The sequence below is a fragment of a genome, unplaced genomic scaffold (genome assembly GCF_019419815.1).
Source record: "Pyrus x bretschneideri cultivar Hongxiangsu unplaced genomic scaffold, Pyrus_bretschneideri_v1 Contig270, whole genome shotgun sequence".
NCBI classification, from domain to species: domain Eukaryota; kingdom Viridiplantae; phylum Streptophyta; class Magnoliopsida; order Rosales; family Rosaceae; genus Pyrus; species Pyrus x bretschneideri.
Genome location: NW_025999580.1, coordinates 117774 through 134773, shown reverse-complemented (window position 1 = coordinate 134773; position 17000 = coordinate 117774). Strand labels below are relative to the sequence as shown.

The 17000-nt window shown below is 38.5% G+C and overlaps 3 protein-coding genes across 3 annotated transcripts; 1 reads left to right on the top strand and 2 right to left on the bottom strand.

Moving 5' to 3' along the window:
* The first annotated feature begins 450 nt into the window (after window positions 1–450).
* On the top strand, window positions 451–2743 carry LOC125479075 (lanC-like protein GCL2). Its single transcript, XM_048588098.1, has 3 exons — window positions 451–1153; window positions 1481–1798; window positions 2223–2743. The coding sequence occupies exons 1-3, from the start codon at window positions 566–568 to the stop codon at window positions 2559–2561; spliced, it is 1245 nt and encodes a 414-aa protein (XP_048444055.1). The 5' UTR covers window positions 451–565; the 3' UTR covers window positions 2562–2743.
* A 1808-nt stretch (window positions 2744–4551) lies between these two features.
* Window positions 4552–7092, bottom strand: LOC125479072 (bifunctional epoxide hydrolase 2-like). The gene is made up of 4 exons (XM_048588095.1): window positions 6948–7092; window positions 5192–5358; window positions 4852–5087; window positions 4552–4576 (listed from the first exon to the last, which is right to left on the bottom strand). Exons 1-4 carry the CDS (start codon window positions 7090–7092, stop codon window positions 4552–4554), a joined length of 573 nt encoding a protein of 190 aa, XP_048444052.1.
* LOC103948511 (epoxide hydrolase A-like) lies at window positions 6915–12922 on the bottom strand. The gene is made up of 5 exons (XM_048588094.1): window positions 12608–12922; window positions 8261–8321; window positions 7949–8163; window positions 7699–7851; window positions 6915–7593 (listed from the first exon to the last, which is right to left on the bottom strand). The coding sequence occupies exons 1-5, from the start codon at window positions 12920–12922 to the stop codon at window positions 7354–7356; spliced, it is 984 nt and encodes a 327-aa protein (XP_048444051.1). The 3' UTR covers window positions 6915–7353.
* Between the last annotated feature and the right edge of the window lie 4078 nt (window positions 12923–17000).

The following is a 17000-nucleotide window of genomic DNA, read 5'->3' as shown; positions in this document are numbered from 1 at the left end:
GTCCACCACCAAGTCAAGATAGTGGATATCATTATTAAGTTTATGTAGTTTATTAATTGTCGTGTGTATTAAATTTGTGGCTTATTAATTAATGTTTCTATTAATTTAGATGCCTTCTATATGTGATTTTTCAATATTTATTGGAATTTAAATATTTTTAGATTAAAATATTCATAAAATTAATTGACGATAGTTTACATAATTAAAAAAAATTAATTTAAGAAAAAAAATTAGCCTAAATTCATTCTTTAATAATTTAAAACTAAAATTTTAAACAAAAAAGGTGGGACCAAAAAATTTGTTTTTGGACTAAAAATTTTAAGTTTTAGCCTAAGGTTGGAGATAAGTTTTTCAATTGTCTTTAAATTATACTATGACACGTTTTACCCCGCCGCTTTCGACGTTAATTTTGGGCCAAAACTTTTACCCCGCCGCTTTCGGCGTGTAATAAGCACAGCTATCCGTATCCGCTTACGCTTTCAGACGCTTCTTCACCTTCCTGAGCTACTCTTCCTCAGTAAACTTTCCACCCAACAAGCTCAGCACTCAGCAGTCGCAGTCGACAATGGCAGACCGATTCTTCCCAAATATAATGCCAGACATGGTAGCCGAAGCACCAACTCCATCACCTCCACAAGCAGAACACGGAAATGACTCGCTTATGAACCTCCTCTCCACGCCCTGCCCATCTCTCTCACACCTTCTCAAACGCGCCGCCTCGGACCTCATACAAACCATCCTTACTGAGACGTGGGCCGGAGCCGCCGCCGCACAAAGCCTTCACGACTTCACTCTCTATTCCGGTGCTCTGGGCACCGCCTTTCTCCTCTTCAAATCGTACCAAGTCACAGGCGACGCGAACGATGTCACTATCTGTGCTCAGATCGTCAAGGCCTGCGACTCCGCCTCTCTGGGTTCGAGGGATGTTGTCACATTTATGTGCGGGAGGGCGGGTGTTTGTGCTCTTGGGGCGGTTGCGGCGAAGCACTGCGGCGACTCTGCTTCTCTGAGTTATTATTTGGCACAATTTAGAGAGATTAAGCTTTCCAGAAATCTCCCTGATGAATTGTTGTATGGGAAAGTTGGGTTTTTGTGGGCTTGCTTGTTTCTGAACAAACATTTGGAGGGTGGTACAATTTCTTCAGCTTACATGGTAAGATTGGTGCTCCAATTTATTGTATTAATTTGGGTTTTGTTCTACTTGATTTTCATCATTGCAATAGTTTTATAACTTTTATTGAACCCAATTGAGTTTAAATTTTGGTCCTTTTGGTTAAGTACACTATTAGAAGAGTCAAAGTTGGCTAGAGCGGTGTACTACCCTTTGCACCTAAGTTGGAATTCCCCTCCCGTAGTTTGGATTACATTAAAATATCGCTCAAACGAAGAAAAAAAAGATCAAATTGTGTGTGTATGTATGTAGTGCATTAATTTATTAATGGGTGTATGGCCGGCTTGTATTTTGGATTTGTGTGTGCAGAGAGCAGTTGTGGATGAAATTATCAAGAACGGTCGAGCATTGGGTAAGGGAGGAAGATGTCCATTGATGTTTGAGTGGTATGGGGAGAAGTATTGGGGGGCTGCACATGGATTGGCAGGGATTATGCATGTTTTGATGGACATGGAATTGAAGCCTGATGAGGTTGAAGATGTCAAGGGCACTCTCAAGTACATGATTAACAATCGTTTTCCTAGTGGTAACTACCCTGCAAGTGAAGAAGATAGACATCGAGATGTTCTAGTACACTGGTGTCATGGGGCTCCTGGGATTGCCCTCACACTTGCCAAAGCTGCTAAGGTAAGAATTTGAATGCTCTTTTCATGCATAGAATTTCATGGGCTTCTTTTCAATTGTTTGCTAATAAATTTCATGTGGATTTCTTGTCCAAACTGGTTTTGGATTTAAACGTTTAAGATTCTTTTATAATTTGTTCACTAGACATTTATCAAACGCCGTTTATTAGTATTGACCGTGAATACATTTCATTAACATTAATGAGCTATATTCGAAGTTTTTTTCCCAAAGAAACTTCTCCTTAAAGCACACATTGTGTGGTGGAAGTATAGAATTTGTGACATTCTTCCATAGAAGTTGCATTATAAACCTCACGCTGACATGAGCAAGCGGCTTTAATTGTCCGAATCTTCAAATTATTCACTGTTGACTTGTATGGCGTCTCCTCTTTTAGTCTGTCTACTATTAAAGATATGGCAAATCTCAGGTTTTTGGAGATAAAGAATTTCTGGAAGCAGCTGCTGATGCAGCAGAGGTTGTCTGGAAACGTGGACTGCTAAAGCGAGTGGGGATTTGCCATGGCATTAGTGGAAATGCATATGTGTTCCTCTCGCTCTACCAACTGACCGGAAATGTAGTGTTCTTATACAGAGCCAAAGCTTTTGCTTGTTTCCTACTCGATAGAGCTCACAAGCTTATATCGCAGGGCGAGATGCATAGAGGCGATAGCCCCTACTCCTTGTTTGAAGGAGTTGGAGGTATGGCTTACCTTTTATTGGACATGGTTGAACCTTCTCAGGCGAAGTTTCCTGCTTACGAACACTAAAAGGTGTTTGTACAAGGGGAAGGTGTAGAAATTACCATCACTCATTGTAATTTACTACTGAGTATATGTAATATGTGCAAACCGGAACCCGAAGATACGGTTCCATTTAGTTCAGTCAGCTCTCTATAATCTGTATGTTTAAATGTTACATCATTAGCAATAAAATTTATTAGCTTGATCAATTGCAGGTTGTTTCAATCTCTTTCACCAAATGTCAATGAAGTCATGTACATTATATATCCGTTATGGTCTAGGTTCTTTTTAATCCCTTAATTTGTTACTATCCTTCTATCTAGCTTTCTTTAAATTGATGGTTGTGCATGACCTAATGTGCTGCCTAATTTGAATACAGTCGCTTACTGGTTTATGCATCCTAGAGAATCCAGATATAGGATGAAAGGCCTCAGGTTCAATGTTGTAACCTGGTTGAAGGTCTATATTGCTAAGTACTAATCAGCTTGAAAGGACAATCTATACCAAAATGAAAGCAGGATGATTGTACCATGTTGGCACCTTTTTCTCTTATTGTCTACTTTAGAAAATATTCTTAATGTATGGGTTGGTGTAATGTGCTTGCATTGCTAGGACAGTGACATGAATTTCGTTTCTTTTCTTTTCTTTTTAAATTATGCACGCGTTGATGTAAGCACTGTACATGACCAACCCTATACACATGCAGTCGTATTATTTAAGTGTCTGGAATTCTGAAGGAGGACCGGCCTTAGTTACCTATGAAGAAATGAAATATATGTAAAAACTTTGCCCTTGGGACGTCCAGGATTGTGCAAATTCACCATGCTGTTAGTTCTTATGGACAAACAGGTCAGCACTTCAAAGATTGGTGGTTCATCGTTGGTGCAATTTTTTTGTTGCAGTATTGTTCACAGGTACGTGATGCGTATGGACATCCCTTCTGTTTCTTTTCTATATTGACTTTGTATTTATGAATACTTGATATGAGATTGTACTATGAACTACAGATAACAAATAATGCACAATCCTTGGAGCCTTCGACAATCGAATTTAGTGGAAAAGGTTTCCTCATAATGAAAAAAATGAAAATGACGTGACGGTGATAATGACTAAATCTTTGCACCTGCCTTCTTAAAACATAGCAGCCTCTGAAAGTAGATGACGATGAATAACATGGAATCTTGGTAGCATGAAACCCATGCATAGAAATATAATGCCAAAATCCTGAAGCGTCTGGCATTGATTGTCAAGTAAATCAATGAACTGAAATTAGTGTCAGACATGCTCAACGTTTCTCTTTTGGTAAGTATGTACCACTGCTGATTTAAATTTCTTCCACTGGTAATTCAGCCAATAAGGGGGTATGGTTTAATTCTCGTTTTTGATACGAGCCACTATAAGTTCTTCTCGACCTTGTTTTGTGTTACAACTCATTTTAGGAGTCTATCAAACCATAAATAATGCTCAAAAGTTGGTTTTTTTCTTGATAATGTTGTCAAACCTTATATATTGCAAACTGATTATTTTTTATCTTCTATTGGATAGGATCTGAACACAAACTATAAGTAGTGAATCCATATTCTGAGCATACATATCCAGCCAACGAAATGCTTGGGGTACAGGAAATCAAAGGTCATAAAAATATATTTCCAGAAGGAAAAGTTAATCATATCGAAATAAAGATAGAAGAACAGGAGCAAGAGTTTGTTTATTCCCCAAACAAGTGATGTAGCGTCCAACCTCTATAGCATATGCCACATGCAGTACAATATTTCCCTTTTTGAATATATTGTTCTCTTGAACATTGAGCGTCTATATTAGATACCATGTTTGTCAAAGAAGCTGATTAATTTGTTCTGGAAGTTCTTCCTGCACAGAATGATTCCCTTCTGTAATAAATATAATGTCCAAATTTGGCACAATTTGCTTCACTGCATCAGTCCGGATGTAGTCCTCTATTCCCGGAAAATTTAAGAGGTAGTCTTAAGCAGGGATGGAGCTGACACTTTTGGATCAGTCAACCGTACTCCAGGCCTATAGTTCTGCATCAATGTAAGGGAATTCTAATGAAATTATTATCTATTAGGAGATGTTTAAGTCTGAATGGAATTGTGTTATTTGGTTTGTTAGGTACTTTGAGGAGAATAAGCATCATATGTCAAACTAGGACAATACGGATTTGGTTGTTTATAATTCTACCACTCTTTATTTCCTCGTCTCTTTTTATTCCCATGTAAGTGAAGTGCAGGAACATACTAGGAAAAGGGTTGGAACTATAGGAACTCATAATGCAAAGGTATTCTTTGTTCTTACATACCTGTATGGATTTTGCACTGGAAAGCGGAATCCATTTTTCTCATACAAAGATGCATAGACTTCAAGATCTTCTTCCGTAAACCCTGGTGGTAGAGGAGTTGCGGGGTCAAACAAGTCCATGATTTCTTGATCAGTAGATGCTTTTGGGATCTCACTTCTGGAGAAGAAAGTGTAGACGTTCCTTATCCCTGACTCAACATCAAAGCTACCAAAATCAGCTTCTGCCCACCCTGGCTCCTGGAATAGGTAAGATAACATAGTCAACCCTTGTAATGAGTAGAAACGGTGAGGTGAAATTTTTTGTGAAGAAAATGAAGATGCTGATGGAAAAATGAATGTACCTGCCATCTTGATATGTACAAACCTTCAGGGAGGAGATGATTTTGGATGGCAGAGGGGCCTGGTTGAATGAAAGGAATCCCTAGTGTTATAACACCTGATACGCGCTCTGGGTGGAGAGCGGGTGTCAGGTATGCAGGCAGAGCAGGTGTCAGAATGAAAGGAATACCTAGTGTCATAACACCAAATTTTGCAGCGACAATTTAGGCTGTATGCATATAATGAAGTTCAAAATTATTATGGGAAAAGCTTAAGTTTTGTGGCGGAAAGAAACCCCGGCGGGGTGGGGGGCGGGGCGGAGGGATTGGTTAGCGCTGGGGAGATGTGCTATGATGGCCGTTTTCTGCCTTGCAAATGTGGGTTTTCTGTTTTGTTTTGTTGTTTCCTCTAAGGATTAAGGTGTTGGTGAAGCTTTGAAGTATTTTTCAGAAGTGGACTACGTGTGCACTGATGCTGTGTTTTTCTTACCTAATGAAAATATTACCTTGTCAATACCCAAGTATTCAAAAGGCAATCAATTTTCAACAAGGTCTTTGAAGGTTGACTTTTCCGGCTCAGCTAGCTGCTCGGACAGCCCATAGCCCCTGAAATCAATGGCTATCACAAGGGTAGCCTTTCGACGGCAACCATTTGATGCCTCCATATGTACCATATTATTATTTATAAATTATGCCGGATTACACCAGAATTTATGCTTTTCATTTGAAGATTTTTCCATGATACATTGATACCATATTATCAATTTGATCTGGATATTTGGGACTTTGCTCGCGTGTTCTCTTGTTTGGATTTATAGGCGTCATTCCTTTTAATTAATTTCGTTTACCTGAATCAGAAGAAAGCATATAGAAATTTTCTCTGGAAAATGAAGGGAGCATGGTCCATGAGGAATCCAGAAATTGTTCCGTAGCAAAAGGTACTGCCTGATGCTTGACAACTTAGACATCCATTTCATACTTTATTATTCAAATATACTATGAATATAAGGCACTTGTTCTCTATCGTTGTTTGATAAAAAAGAAAACGAGTAAATTGTGAATTGTTTCAGCATAACTTACATTACGCAGCACTGTCTAGTTGTCTATTTGTTATCTTACGTGCTTGTAAATTGTAATTGTTAGATCCCTTTGATTTTCTACATCACTACTCATATTTCTTTGATATTACTGATTAATTCCATTATTCTCTCTGTTATCTGTAGCTTTTCCCGGGTTTGACACCCTGTGTGTTATTTGTGATTCAGTACTACGGTCTAGTGGTATTCCTCTTCACTTGGAATTGAGAGGTCTTAGGTTTGAATCTCGTGGATCGTGAGTTCGATACCAAATTAGGTTGCCCATTGTGTGGCTTAGCCGAACTCCCCCTCCCCCTAGTGTAAAAATATATGGATATACTAAAAAAAATATATCGATATACTAAAAATAAATAAATAAATAAATAACTGTAGCTTTTGATTTTGCTAATTTATCTTTCCTAGTGTAATTGTCCCGTGTAAATACTGGGATCTTCCCTTTGAATGACCGATGAAGCTTTACTGAATCAGTACAGAATTAACAGTAGTAAGGTCTTGTTTACTGAATTGAAGGTTCATATAGACATACTTCCAGAACGAATAAGCGAATCAATCCAGTAGAAATAGCAGTATAGAAGAACAGAAGCTAGAGTTTCTTGCAAATATATTTTTACAAAATGTGCTTCATCATTTCCTCTGCTATATTCGTACTGTTCTTAAGCACATTGAGCATCTACATTATATACCATGTTTCTCAAGGAAACTGATCATGAACTGATTAACTTGATCAGGAAATTGTTCGTGCACAAAGTGACTCCCTTCTGCAATACATGCAATGTCCAAATCGGGTACAAAATGCTTCACTGCCCCAGACCGTATGTAGTCCTCCATCCCTGGAAATTTTAAGATGTAGTCCTTCTCACCCATGATAAGCAGTGATGGAGCGGGCACTTTTGGATCCCTGCCTAATCCGTAATCAACAACCTTAGTTGTGGATCTGCAGAAGGAAAACTCTAATGAAATTATGCTGTTCTTGGATGCTGTATCTCAGAAAAAATACTAGGAAATCAATGGGTTAAAACCTATTGAGAAAATGAGGAATTCGTGTCCTGTGAGAACAGAAGTTAAAGCAAAAGTTTTCGTTCTTGTTAATTACTGGTATGTAATTTGGATGGCATAGCGGAATCCAGATTTCTCATATAAGGATGCATAGACTGCAAGATCATCCTCCGAAAACCATGGTGGTAGAGGAGTGGCAGGGTCAACCAAGTCCATGATTTCTTGATCAGGAGCAGCTACTTGGAGCTCACTTCCGGAGAAGAGAATGTAGATGTTTCGTATCACTGTCTTGACATCAAAGCGGCTAATATCTGCTTCTGCCCGCCCCGGCTTCTTGTATTAGGTAAGAATAGCAATATCATCACATAGTAAGTGATGAACCTTGTATTGTTCAATATTCATTACAGATGAAGAGTTTTATGGAAAAAATAAATGTACCTTCCATCTTAACATGTAGAAGCCTTTGGGTAAGAGATCAAATCGGACAGGAGAGTTAGCCGGGTTGAGGAAAGGAACACCTACTGTTATCATGCCGGATATGCACTCTGGGTGGAGAGCAGGTATTAGGTATGCAGGCAGAGCTCCAAAATCCTTCCCAACAAAAACAACCTGGTTTAAATACTTAAAACATTAGGTTTTTTATTTATTTATTTTTGAACTTAATGAAGTTTAAATTCTTGTAGTTAACCTTGTTAATGCTTAAAGAATCCAGAAGGCCAACGACATCGTCAACAAGGTCTTTGAAGATTGCCTTTTCGGATTCAGCTGGCTGCTCGGATAGTCCAAGGCCCCTGAAATCAATGGCTATTGCGCGGTGGCCTTTGTCTGCAACAGCAACCATTTGATGCCTCCATGTGTACCATATTTCTGGAAATCCATGCAAGAACAGCACCACTTTTGGACCTGCACAAATACTAATATGCAAGCAGTGAATCAGTTATGCAAATTGAAGGAGAAAGTCGGTAGGATTTTGAGGCAGCATTAGAATTTAGGAGCTTGCCAGTTCTGATTTCGGCAAGGTGAAGCTTTGGTCCTCTCGCCTGCACATGTCTGTGCTGAATCTGTTCCATGAGAGCCAGAGAAAGACTCCGATGATCAGTCAGAAGCACCGAGAGGAGAAAGCTTTAGCGTATTGTCATCTCTCACTGCCATTCACGTTTCTTTTTAAAGAGACATGAGAATGTTACTTCATAACGTCACTAGTTTGGGTCCAACTGACAACCTCGTCTCATGAGTATTTCATTTTTAGGTCATCATTCCACGATTACTTTTGCGAAAGATTAGTAGGAAATTGTTTTCCCGTTTCATTGTTTATAAGAAATGTTAAGTTTGTCTATTATCTTGTTTGATTATAGTTAGCACCCTATCCAACTTGTCTGTACGTATTCTTTCATATTCAATGAATATCGTACTCTTAAGAGCCAATATTATAGTGGTATTTCTCTTCACTTATAAGCGAGAGGTCTTAGGTTTGATTATCACGAAAAACAATTTTGAACCACATTATTGTTAGCTCATTGTGAGGAATTCACCCCCTTAGTCTGTGTGTAGATGATATTATTTGTTTAAAAAAAAAAAAATTGAATACCCTACTCTTCAAAAATGTTGCGGATTTACTCCAAACAAGTGATTTGTATTAACTTATTTTAATTAGTATCACTCCAAACATGTAATACAAGTGATTTGTATTACTGTCCGGTTACATATTTTTATTGGTCTAATTGAATAAATGGTCCATGTGGTAATAGAATAGTTGAAAAATAGCTTTCGTGATGAAAAAATTCAAATTTGCACCCTTGTGGTGAGTAAGTTAGGATGCATGCCCAAAACAAAATTCCTATTAGTTATCGGTTAACCCCATTACTTATGGCTCTGTACTCAACAACCAAGCTTCTTCACCCGCCACTGCCAATTGAGAAATTAGTGACAGATGAAGTTCTCTCCAGTCTCTTCGGCTCAATCCGGAGTTCCCCCTTTCTTTTTTTTTTTTTTTTTTTTTTTTTTTTTGTTTTTTGAATGGGGAGTAGAAGTTTAAAAAATGGTCCTCCAGTTAGAAAATATCTTATTAATGCTTCTCACATGGACATTATGACTCTAATACCATATTAAGGCCTAGTTTAATACTGAGGTGATTCTAAAAAAAATTGGTATAAAAAAAAGCTGGGAGCTGTTTTTGTGTTTGGTAAACATTCAGCTTCAGCTTTTTTTCACAGTTTGGGTGAAAAAAGCCAAAAACAAGAAGCTGCAAAACCCAGCTTTAAAAAATCGACTTTTTTTCACATCTGTTTTACATAAAAGTTTACCAAACACTATAATACTGTTTTTTTTTTTTTTTTTCAAAAGCACTTTTACAAAAAAGTTTACCAAACACTCTGCTACTTTATTTCACAGCTGCTTATTCTCACAGCACAGCAAAATCAGATTTTTTTTCAAAGTACAGCAATACCAAACCAGCCCTAACACAAATGAACAATTTGCTTTTCTTTTATTTGTTTCCTAAAATAGAGGAATATTAACAAATAAAAAATTTAATTTTCTTTTATTTGTTTTATAGGGGAATATTAACAAATAAACCCTTTGCTTTTCTTTTATTTGTTTCCTGGAATAGAGGAATATTAACAATTTAGTCACCACAACATTATCTTCCTACATGGAAAATTCTGGTGCTGCGTCCCTGTTTTTGATTTATTTTCTCCTTTTCTTTCCCTTTATTCTTTTGACAAATGTGATTTATTAAAAAAGAACAAAAGTATTTTACTTCGGACAATTTTAAGTCGATGCCTTAGTCATAGATACTAACATGTTTTTCATATATTATCATTATATTTTGAAACTACGTCAGTATTAGGCAGACGTTTAGCCGAGTAAAGCAGTATGTTACATCTTCAACACTCAAGTTCGAATCCCTATTTTCATAGTTTAGATTAATTTAGTGTAATTATCATATCATTTGTTCACAAAATAAATCAACATTAGTATTACATTAAAAAAATTGATGCAAACTACTAATGATGTAGGATTGACTGAATTTCAAATATTTCTCCAACTTCTAAAATTGATCCGTCGTATCTAACATGAAGCTTTGCTCTCCTGCTCATTAAAGGGCAAAAAAAAAAAAAAAAAAAAAGAACGGCTTGGATTTCAACCATTTACTAGTGAAAAAAAAAATGTGCAGAAGGGAATTCTCAATCTTAAAATTGCATCATAAATGTGGAGTTTTGTTACTCGAGTTTAAAGCAATCATCACTACATCATAGGTCTTGAATACTTTTGATAGGTGTTAGCTTGTGAGTAAGCTTTTAAGTGATTTGGATTAGTCTAGCTCATAGGTTGGTTAGTGGTTTTGTTATAGCATATATAGTGCCCTATAACTTTGGTTTTTTGGTAACTTTCATTGCAACTTTGAGCACTCTTTATATATATATATATATATATATATAACAAACTCTATTCTACAAAGTGGGTGGTATGTTAAGGAGTCGAAGAGATTTCTTTCCTCTTTTCTTCTTCGTTTCCCTTCATTTCTCAAATTATTCAATGTAATTAATAAACTCGAATACCTTCTCTATTATATATGATAATCAACGAGAATAAATAAATAGCCAAGTAACTTGTGAAGCACATTTGTTTCTAAAATCTAATTAATTCTTCTTCTTCTTCTTTTTTTATTTTTTTTATTTTATTGTTTAACTTTTTTAGAACCTCGGCACTAGGAAATTTTATTTATATATAAAAACAAAAGTCACACCTAGTCAAGGAGATATAAGTAGTACCCTTCATAAAGCAAGAAAAACAAATACAAGAGAAGAAGGGATAAATAAACCTTATCTTTCTTTAAAAAAAAAAAATACATATATATATATATATAAAATAAAATGAAGAGACATAAACCTTACACCTCTTGAAAATAGGAGTGTTGTAGGCTTATTTGATTGAACGATCTTTAGGGTTTAGAGAGAGAGAGAGGGCCAACAACAATTAGAGAGAGGAGAGTGATTTAATTGTGAGGTGTGTTTGTATCACCCCATTGTGCCTTTATTTATAGTAGTAGAATAGGTAAAAACCTTTCCCCTTAGGATTACAACATTTAATAAACTCCTAATAGGAATATAAGATACATTCTCATATCTACTAGGATTTACACAATCACATACATATTCTAAATATGACTGCAATACTCCCCCTTGAGTGTGTAAATACTCAACAAGCCATCGCATTAGATCTTCAGCATATAAGGTAGAATAGTTGATGAAGTCATTGGCATAATGGATGAACGCGAGTCTCAAATTTAAGAAAGTATGCATTTGTAGTAAAACTCACAAAACCTCGCTATGGTAAAACCTAAGGGTATGGGGAAAACCATAGACTAAGGAGAAAAGCGAGAAGTATGCGTAATGTCTAAAACAAACGTCAAACAGGACGAAAGTAGTGAACTCAATGAAGTATGATCATCCCAGGATGGGTGCCTCATTAAAACCCCGTTAGGTAGCAAAAACCGAGTAGGAAAAATGCTCCTAATTGTAGGAAAAAGAGTACATTAAGATCAAGTGAGTATGCTTCTAGATACCCCTCCTGAGTTAGACATAACTTCTAAATAAGAGAACTACAAGCGATTCAACTCAGATAATTTATGCATACCAATTCCTTGGATGAGCTTCTGAAATGTAGACTTGGGCAATGACTTGGCGAAGAGATCGACCAGGTTGTCCTGGGAACGAATTTGCTTGACTTCAATGTTCTGATGCCACTACTGCTAGTGTGAGTAAAAGAACTTCGGCGCTATGTGTTTGGCGTTGTCTCCCTTGATGTATCCCTTCTTTAACTACTCGATACATGTTGCATTGTCTTCAAAGATCGTCGTATGAAGGTCAACGACTGATGTAAGACCACTAGTGCTTCAAATATGTTTCATAATTTCTCTCAGCCAAAAGTATTCACGCGATGCTTCATGCAGGGCGAGAATCTCAGCATGGTTCGGCGAAGTCGCAACTAGGTTTGCTTGGTAGACCTCCAAGATATAGTGGTGTCTCCAACGGTAAAGACATAGCCCATTTGAGAACATGCCCTATGTAGGTTAGACAGATATCTAACATCTGTTTAACTAATAAGGTGAGAATCAATCCTAGGACTATAGGGGGTGGCAACTAGGGTTGGGCAAACGGGTCTTGGGCCCGCGGGTCGGGGCGGGTACGGGGCGGGTCCTGTTTTTAAATAGGGGAAACGGGGCGGGGCGGGCCTAGGTAATGGCATTTTAGGGTCGGGCCGGTTCCAGATTTATAGAAAAACGGGGCCCCGAACCGGCCCGTTTGTAATTGAAATGGACGGCCCAGATTGAAAATAAACATACCTTCCAATCATGACCGTTGGTTTTAGGTTTTGCCCTAATAGAGTCTTTGCTCTCTCTCGATCGACCTCGACCTTTCCGTCTCTCATCCTCGATTTTCTTCTTGAAGTCCGACATCACCTCACCGTCTCTGAAGTCCGACATCACCTCTTCGTCTTTGAAGTCCGACCTCACCTCGACCTCGACCTCTCCGTCTTTACTCTCTCTCGACCTCGACCTCGATCTTCTTCTTGATTGTTCTCCTCGACATCTCATCCTAGACCTAGGCACCCGCACAACCCATCTTCCCGATTCTTGTTCACTCTTTCCCGACGACATCACCGCCGTCGCGATCATGAGGTTTGGTTTTTAGTTTATACGCACTTTGCTTTTTGTTCAGTTTCCCATACCAAATTCTGCATCTCTATCGTTTTGCAAGTTGTGCGTTTTGCTTTTCTTCTTCCATTCTCGCATCCGGTCGTCCCCTTTCAAGTCTCACTTTGTGTCCTTTTCAGCTCTTCGTTTATTCACTCAACACCGAATCAGTGTAAGGGTTTTCAACTTTTGATTTTTCTTTTGTTTTAAACTGAAAAGTTTGATTTTGATAGATTTGAAAGTATACAAAAGTTGAATCTTTATTTGGGTGAATTTTTAAACCCAGTTTCGCTTATGGATTTTCATGGGTGGTTAAATTGAATTTGGAGGTTTTTATGTGGTCTCAGATGGAAACAGTTATAGTCTTATAGAAGAGATGCAGGATATGAACAGGGTGGAATGTTTTCTATTATTATTATTTTTTTTAAATCAATTTGGGGTTTTGTTTGGTTTTGCTAATTTTGTGCTGTTGAAGCCAGCGATTTGTCTACATATTGAACAAGAGACAATGAAACTGATATGTTGTTTTTTTTTTGTTTAAAATTGAAGAGCCTTTGCCTTCCATCTGTTTTCTCTTTCTGGAATTTCCTTTCTCAGCGTTTTTCAGGCTTATGGTATATACTTTGTTTTTTTATTTTATTTTTTTGGTTCATGATTGGTTTTGCAGGTTTTGTTTGTATAGAGGAGACGGTAACTTGGCTGGTGCATCGTCTGTTTTCAGTCGAGGGTGAGGTTTAGTTTGTTACGTGGGAGCATCTTTATCTGTTCATTTGTCATGTTTTAATTGGATTAAATTTTAGGTTGTCCAAATTATAAGCTATGTTGTATTCTCATATATCAGTTTGGTTGGCTCTTATGTTTATGATGGTTCTGATATAGTAGTTCGATTAAATTTTAGGTTCTCCAAATTAAAAGCTGCGTTTATTTTGATATATCAATTTGGTTGCCTCTTATGTTTTGTGCAGATTGCAATCTGTGCAGTTTGCAATCTATGCAGTTTTGTGCAGATTGCAATCTGTGCAGTTTTTTGTGCAGATTGCAATCTGTGCAGTTTGCAATCTGTGAATATGTACAATTTTTTTTTCTTTCAAACAACCAAAAAAAAAAAAGGACCCGTGGACCCGGCCCGAACCGGCCCGTTTCAACCGCGCCGGGTAATGTCCGGTTCTTATATTAAAAAATGTAATCCCCGGCCCGGCCCGCCCCGTTCCCTTTGAACCTAGGTCCGGTCCGGTCCCTTCAAAATTGGGCCCGGCCCGGCCCGTGCCCAGCCCTAGTGGCAACACTTGAAGATTTGTGGGTATAGAACAAGCCCAAATCTATCGTACCCTTGAGGTAGCGGAAAATGTCTTTAATACCATTCCAGTGCCTGCATGTGGGCTCATTGCTGTATCTTGCCAAAAGATTAACATCAAAGGAGATGTCGGGTCTAGTGCATTGAGCAAAGTACAATAAAGCTCAATTGCACTTAGGTAAGGAACTTCAGGTTCCAATCTCCTCCTCATCCTCCTTTGGATAGAAGGGATCTCGTTTAGCATTTAGAGTCTGAACGACCATGGGTGTACTCCAAAGCTTTGCTTTATCCTCATTAAAACGTACAACACCTTTTGGGTGTAGTTCGATTGATGTACTAGGATTCCATCCGAACAATGCTAGATCTCAAAGCCAAGACAATATCGAGTTTTCCCAAGATCCTTTATCTCAAATTCCGATTTCAAGTGTCTAACAATTTCCTCAAGCTCTGCGGGAGTCCCGATGAGGTTCATGTCATTGACATAAACTGCAACGATTGCAAATTTGGAATATGACTTCTTTATGAACACGCATGGACATAATTCGTTGTTCACATAACCCTGACTTGTCAAATATTCACTCAGACGGTTATACCACATCCGCCCAGATTGTTTTAATCCACATAGTGACCTCCTCAACTTAATTGAGAGAGTGTTTCGTGGTATAGAACTATTTGAACCAGTCAATGGAAGTCCATCTAGAACTTTCATGTATATTTCTCTATCTATATCCCCATAGAGATACATGGTTGCCACGTCCATAAGCTACATATTCAGTTTTTTAGGAAACTACCAAACTGATTAGTTAGCAGAACGTTATAACGTCCATTAAGGGGGAATACGTCTCCTCGTAATCAATCCCAGGGTGCTATAAGCCTTGCGTTATGAGGCGTGCTTTGTATCCCACTATTTCATTCTTCTCATTACGCTTCATCACGAAAACCCATTTGTAGCTAATGGGTTTCACACATGATGGTGTAGGAATGATAAGTCCTAACACTTTATGTTTCACGAGTGAATCAAGTTCGACCTCGATTGCTTGTTTCCAGTTTGACCAATCGGTTCTACGACGGCATTCATCGACGAAACATGGTTTAATGTCATCATTAAGCATGATGTCAGTAGCTACTGACTACGCAAATGCATCATTGATAATCATCTCATTCCTATTCCAAACCTTATCCAATACTGCGTAGTGGACCGATATCTCACGATTCTCGGGAGGCAGGCATGTTTCATCTGAAACATCACAATAATTTAAAATAACCTTATGCGTTGGAACGGGTGAGTGAGCGATGGTCGGATTCAAACTAAGGTCACTAGTTGGTGCCATTTTCCTCTTCCGGGGTTGTGAATCCTTTAAACCAAGGGGTCTGCCACGCTTCAAAGTCGGAGCAGACGATTGGCTAGCCGTCAATGTACCATGTCGCGTGGAAGGTGCAACCTCCCTACCTTCGAGGACAGTCCGGCCTTCCCAGGCGGGTTGTGGACGTACGCGGGGTACATCTATCCTTGCAGGTGCGTTTGCAGCGGGTATATATGATCTTGTTACCTTTGCTAGATCATTAAAAGTATCCAGCATGCTTTGAGCAATGTTCTGAAAATCTATAATTCGTCGCACCTCAGTTTTAGACTGGGCAGTGCGGGAATTTAAATGAGACATAGTGGGAGCATACCACGACAAATTCGTGGCGTTCTACGAGAACGTTAGCATGCTTATCTCCTCCTAACGATAGGAAGATTATCTCATCAAAGTAACAATCCGCAAAATGTGCATTAAAAAGATCTTCTGTCAAGGGTTCTAAGTAGTGAACAATTGATGATGAATCATAACCAACATACATTCCCATTTTTCTTTGAGGACCCATTTTGGTACGTAGTAACGGCGCTATTGGCACATAAATGGTGCACCTAAACACCCGTAAATGCGAGACGTCAGGCTCGTATCCAATGACCAACTGTAATGGTGAATGTGGCTGAATAGTAGTGGGCCTTAGGCTAACCAACATAGTTGTGTGCAATATTGCATAGCCCCAGGTAGATACCGGTAGTTTGGTTCTCATAACCAAAGTCCAAACTATCAATTGAAGACGCTTTATGAAAGCTTCTGTCAGGCCATTTTGGGTGTGAACATGGGGTACAGGATGTTCCATATCAATCCTTACTGACATGCAATAATCATCAAAAGTCTATGACATAAACTCTCCAGTGTTATCCAGTTGTATCGACTTAATTGGATAATCAGGGTGGTGGTCCCTTAACTTAATGATTTGAGCTAGGAGTTTAGTAAACGCAGCGTTGCGTGTGGACAACAAGTAAACATGTGACCATCATGTTGATGCATCAACCAACACCATAAAGTATCTAAATGGTCCGCATGTTGGTTAGATAGTCCACAAATGTCTCCTTGAATCCTTTGAAGAAACTTAGGGGGGTCGTGAATGATCTTTGTATGTGAGGGTTGAGTATTCAACTTCCCTAAAGAACACGCTTTGCATGGCGGGAGTCCAACATAGGGAGGTAACCCATGCCCATGAGATGATTTCAGGATACGACGCATCATGTCACGTCCAAGATGTCCCAAACGGTTATGCCAAAGCAACAAAGTGTCCTGGAACTCAGGCATAGGGTCGGCCATACTGTGGGCTTTTATGTCGCGAATGGTTGTGATGTATAACCCATTTGGCAAATGTTCCAACTTCTCGTGAATACGCTTATGGCCATATTCGTACAAAGTGATACAAAGAAAT

What these genes read in the sequence shown, in the direction of transcription:
- LOC125479075 (XM_048588098.1), top strand. Translation starts at nt 566, where the DNA reads ATGGCAGACCGATTCTTCCCAAATATAATGCCAGACATGGTAGCCGAA. An exon ending in CAATTTCTTCAGCTTACATG is followed by an intron (nt 1,154 to 1,480) that starts GTAAGATTGGTG and finishes TTGTGTGTGCAG; the next exon opens with AGAGCAGTTGTGGATGAAAT. An exon ending in CACTTGCCAAAGCTGCTAAG is followed by an intron (nt 1,799 to 2,222) that starts GTAAGAATTTGA and finishes GGCAAATCTCAG; the next exon opens with GTTTTTGGAGATAAAGAATT.
- LOC125479072 (XM_048588095.1), bottom strand. Translation starts at nt 7,092, where the DNA reads ATGGAGGACTACATACGGTCTGGGGCAGTGAAGCATTTTGTACCCGAT. An exon ending in TGTACATATCAAGATGGCAG is followed by an intron (nt 5,088 to 5,191) that starts GTACATTCATTT and finishes TACCTATTCCAG; the next exon opens with GAGCCAGGGTGGGCAGAAGC. An exon ending in CCAGTGCAAAATCCATACAG is followed by an intron (nt 4,577 to 4,851) that starts GTATGTAAGAAC and finishes ACATTGATGCAG; the next exon opens with AACTATAGGCCTGGAGTACG.
- LOC103948511 (XM_048588094.1), bottom strand. Translation starts at nt 12,922, where the DNA reads ATGTCGTCGGGAAAGAGTGAACAAGAATCGGGAAGATGGGTTGTGCGG. An exon ending in CCTTGCCGAAATCAGAACTG is followed by an intron (nt 8,164 to 8,260) that starts GCAAGCTCCTAA and finishes GTATTTGTGCAG; the next exon opens with GTCCAAAAGTGGTGCTGTTC. An exon ending in TCTACATGTTAAGATGGAAG is followed by an intron (nt 7,594 to 7,698) that starts GTACATTTATTT and finishes ACCTAATACAAG; the next exon opens with AAGCCGGGGCGGGCAGAAGC.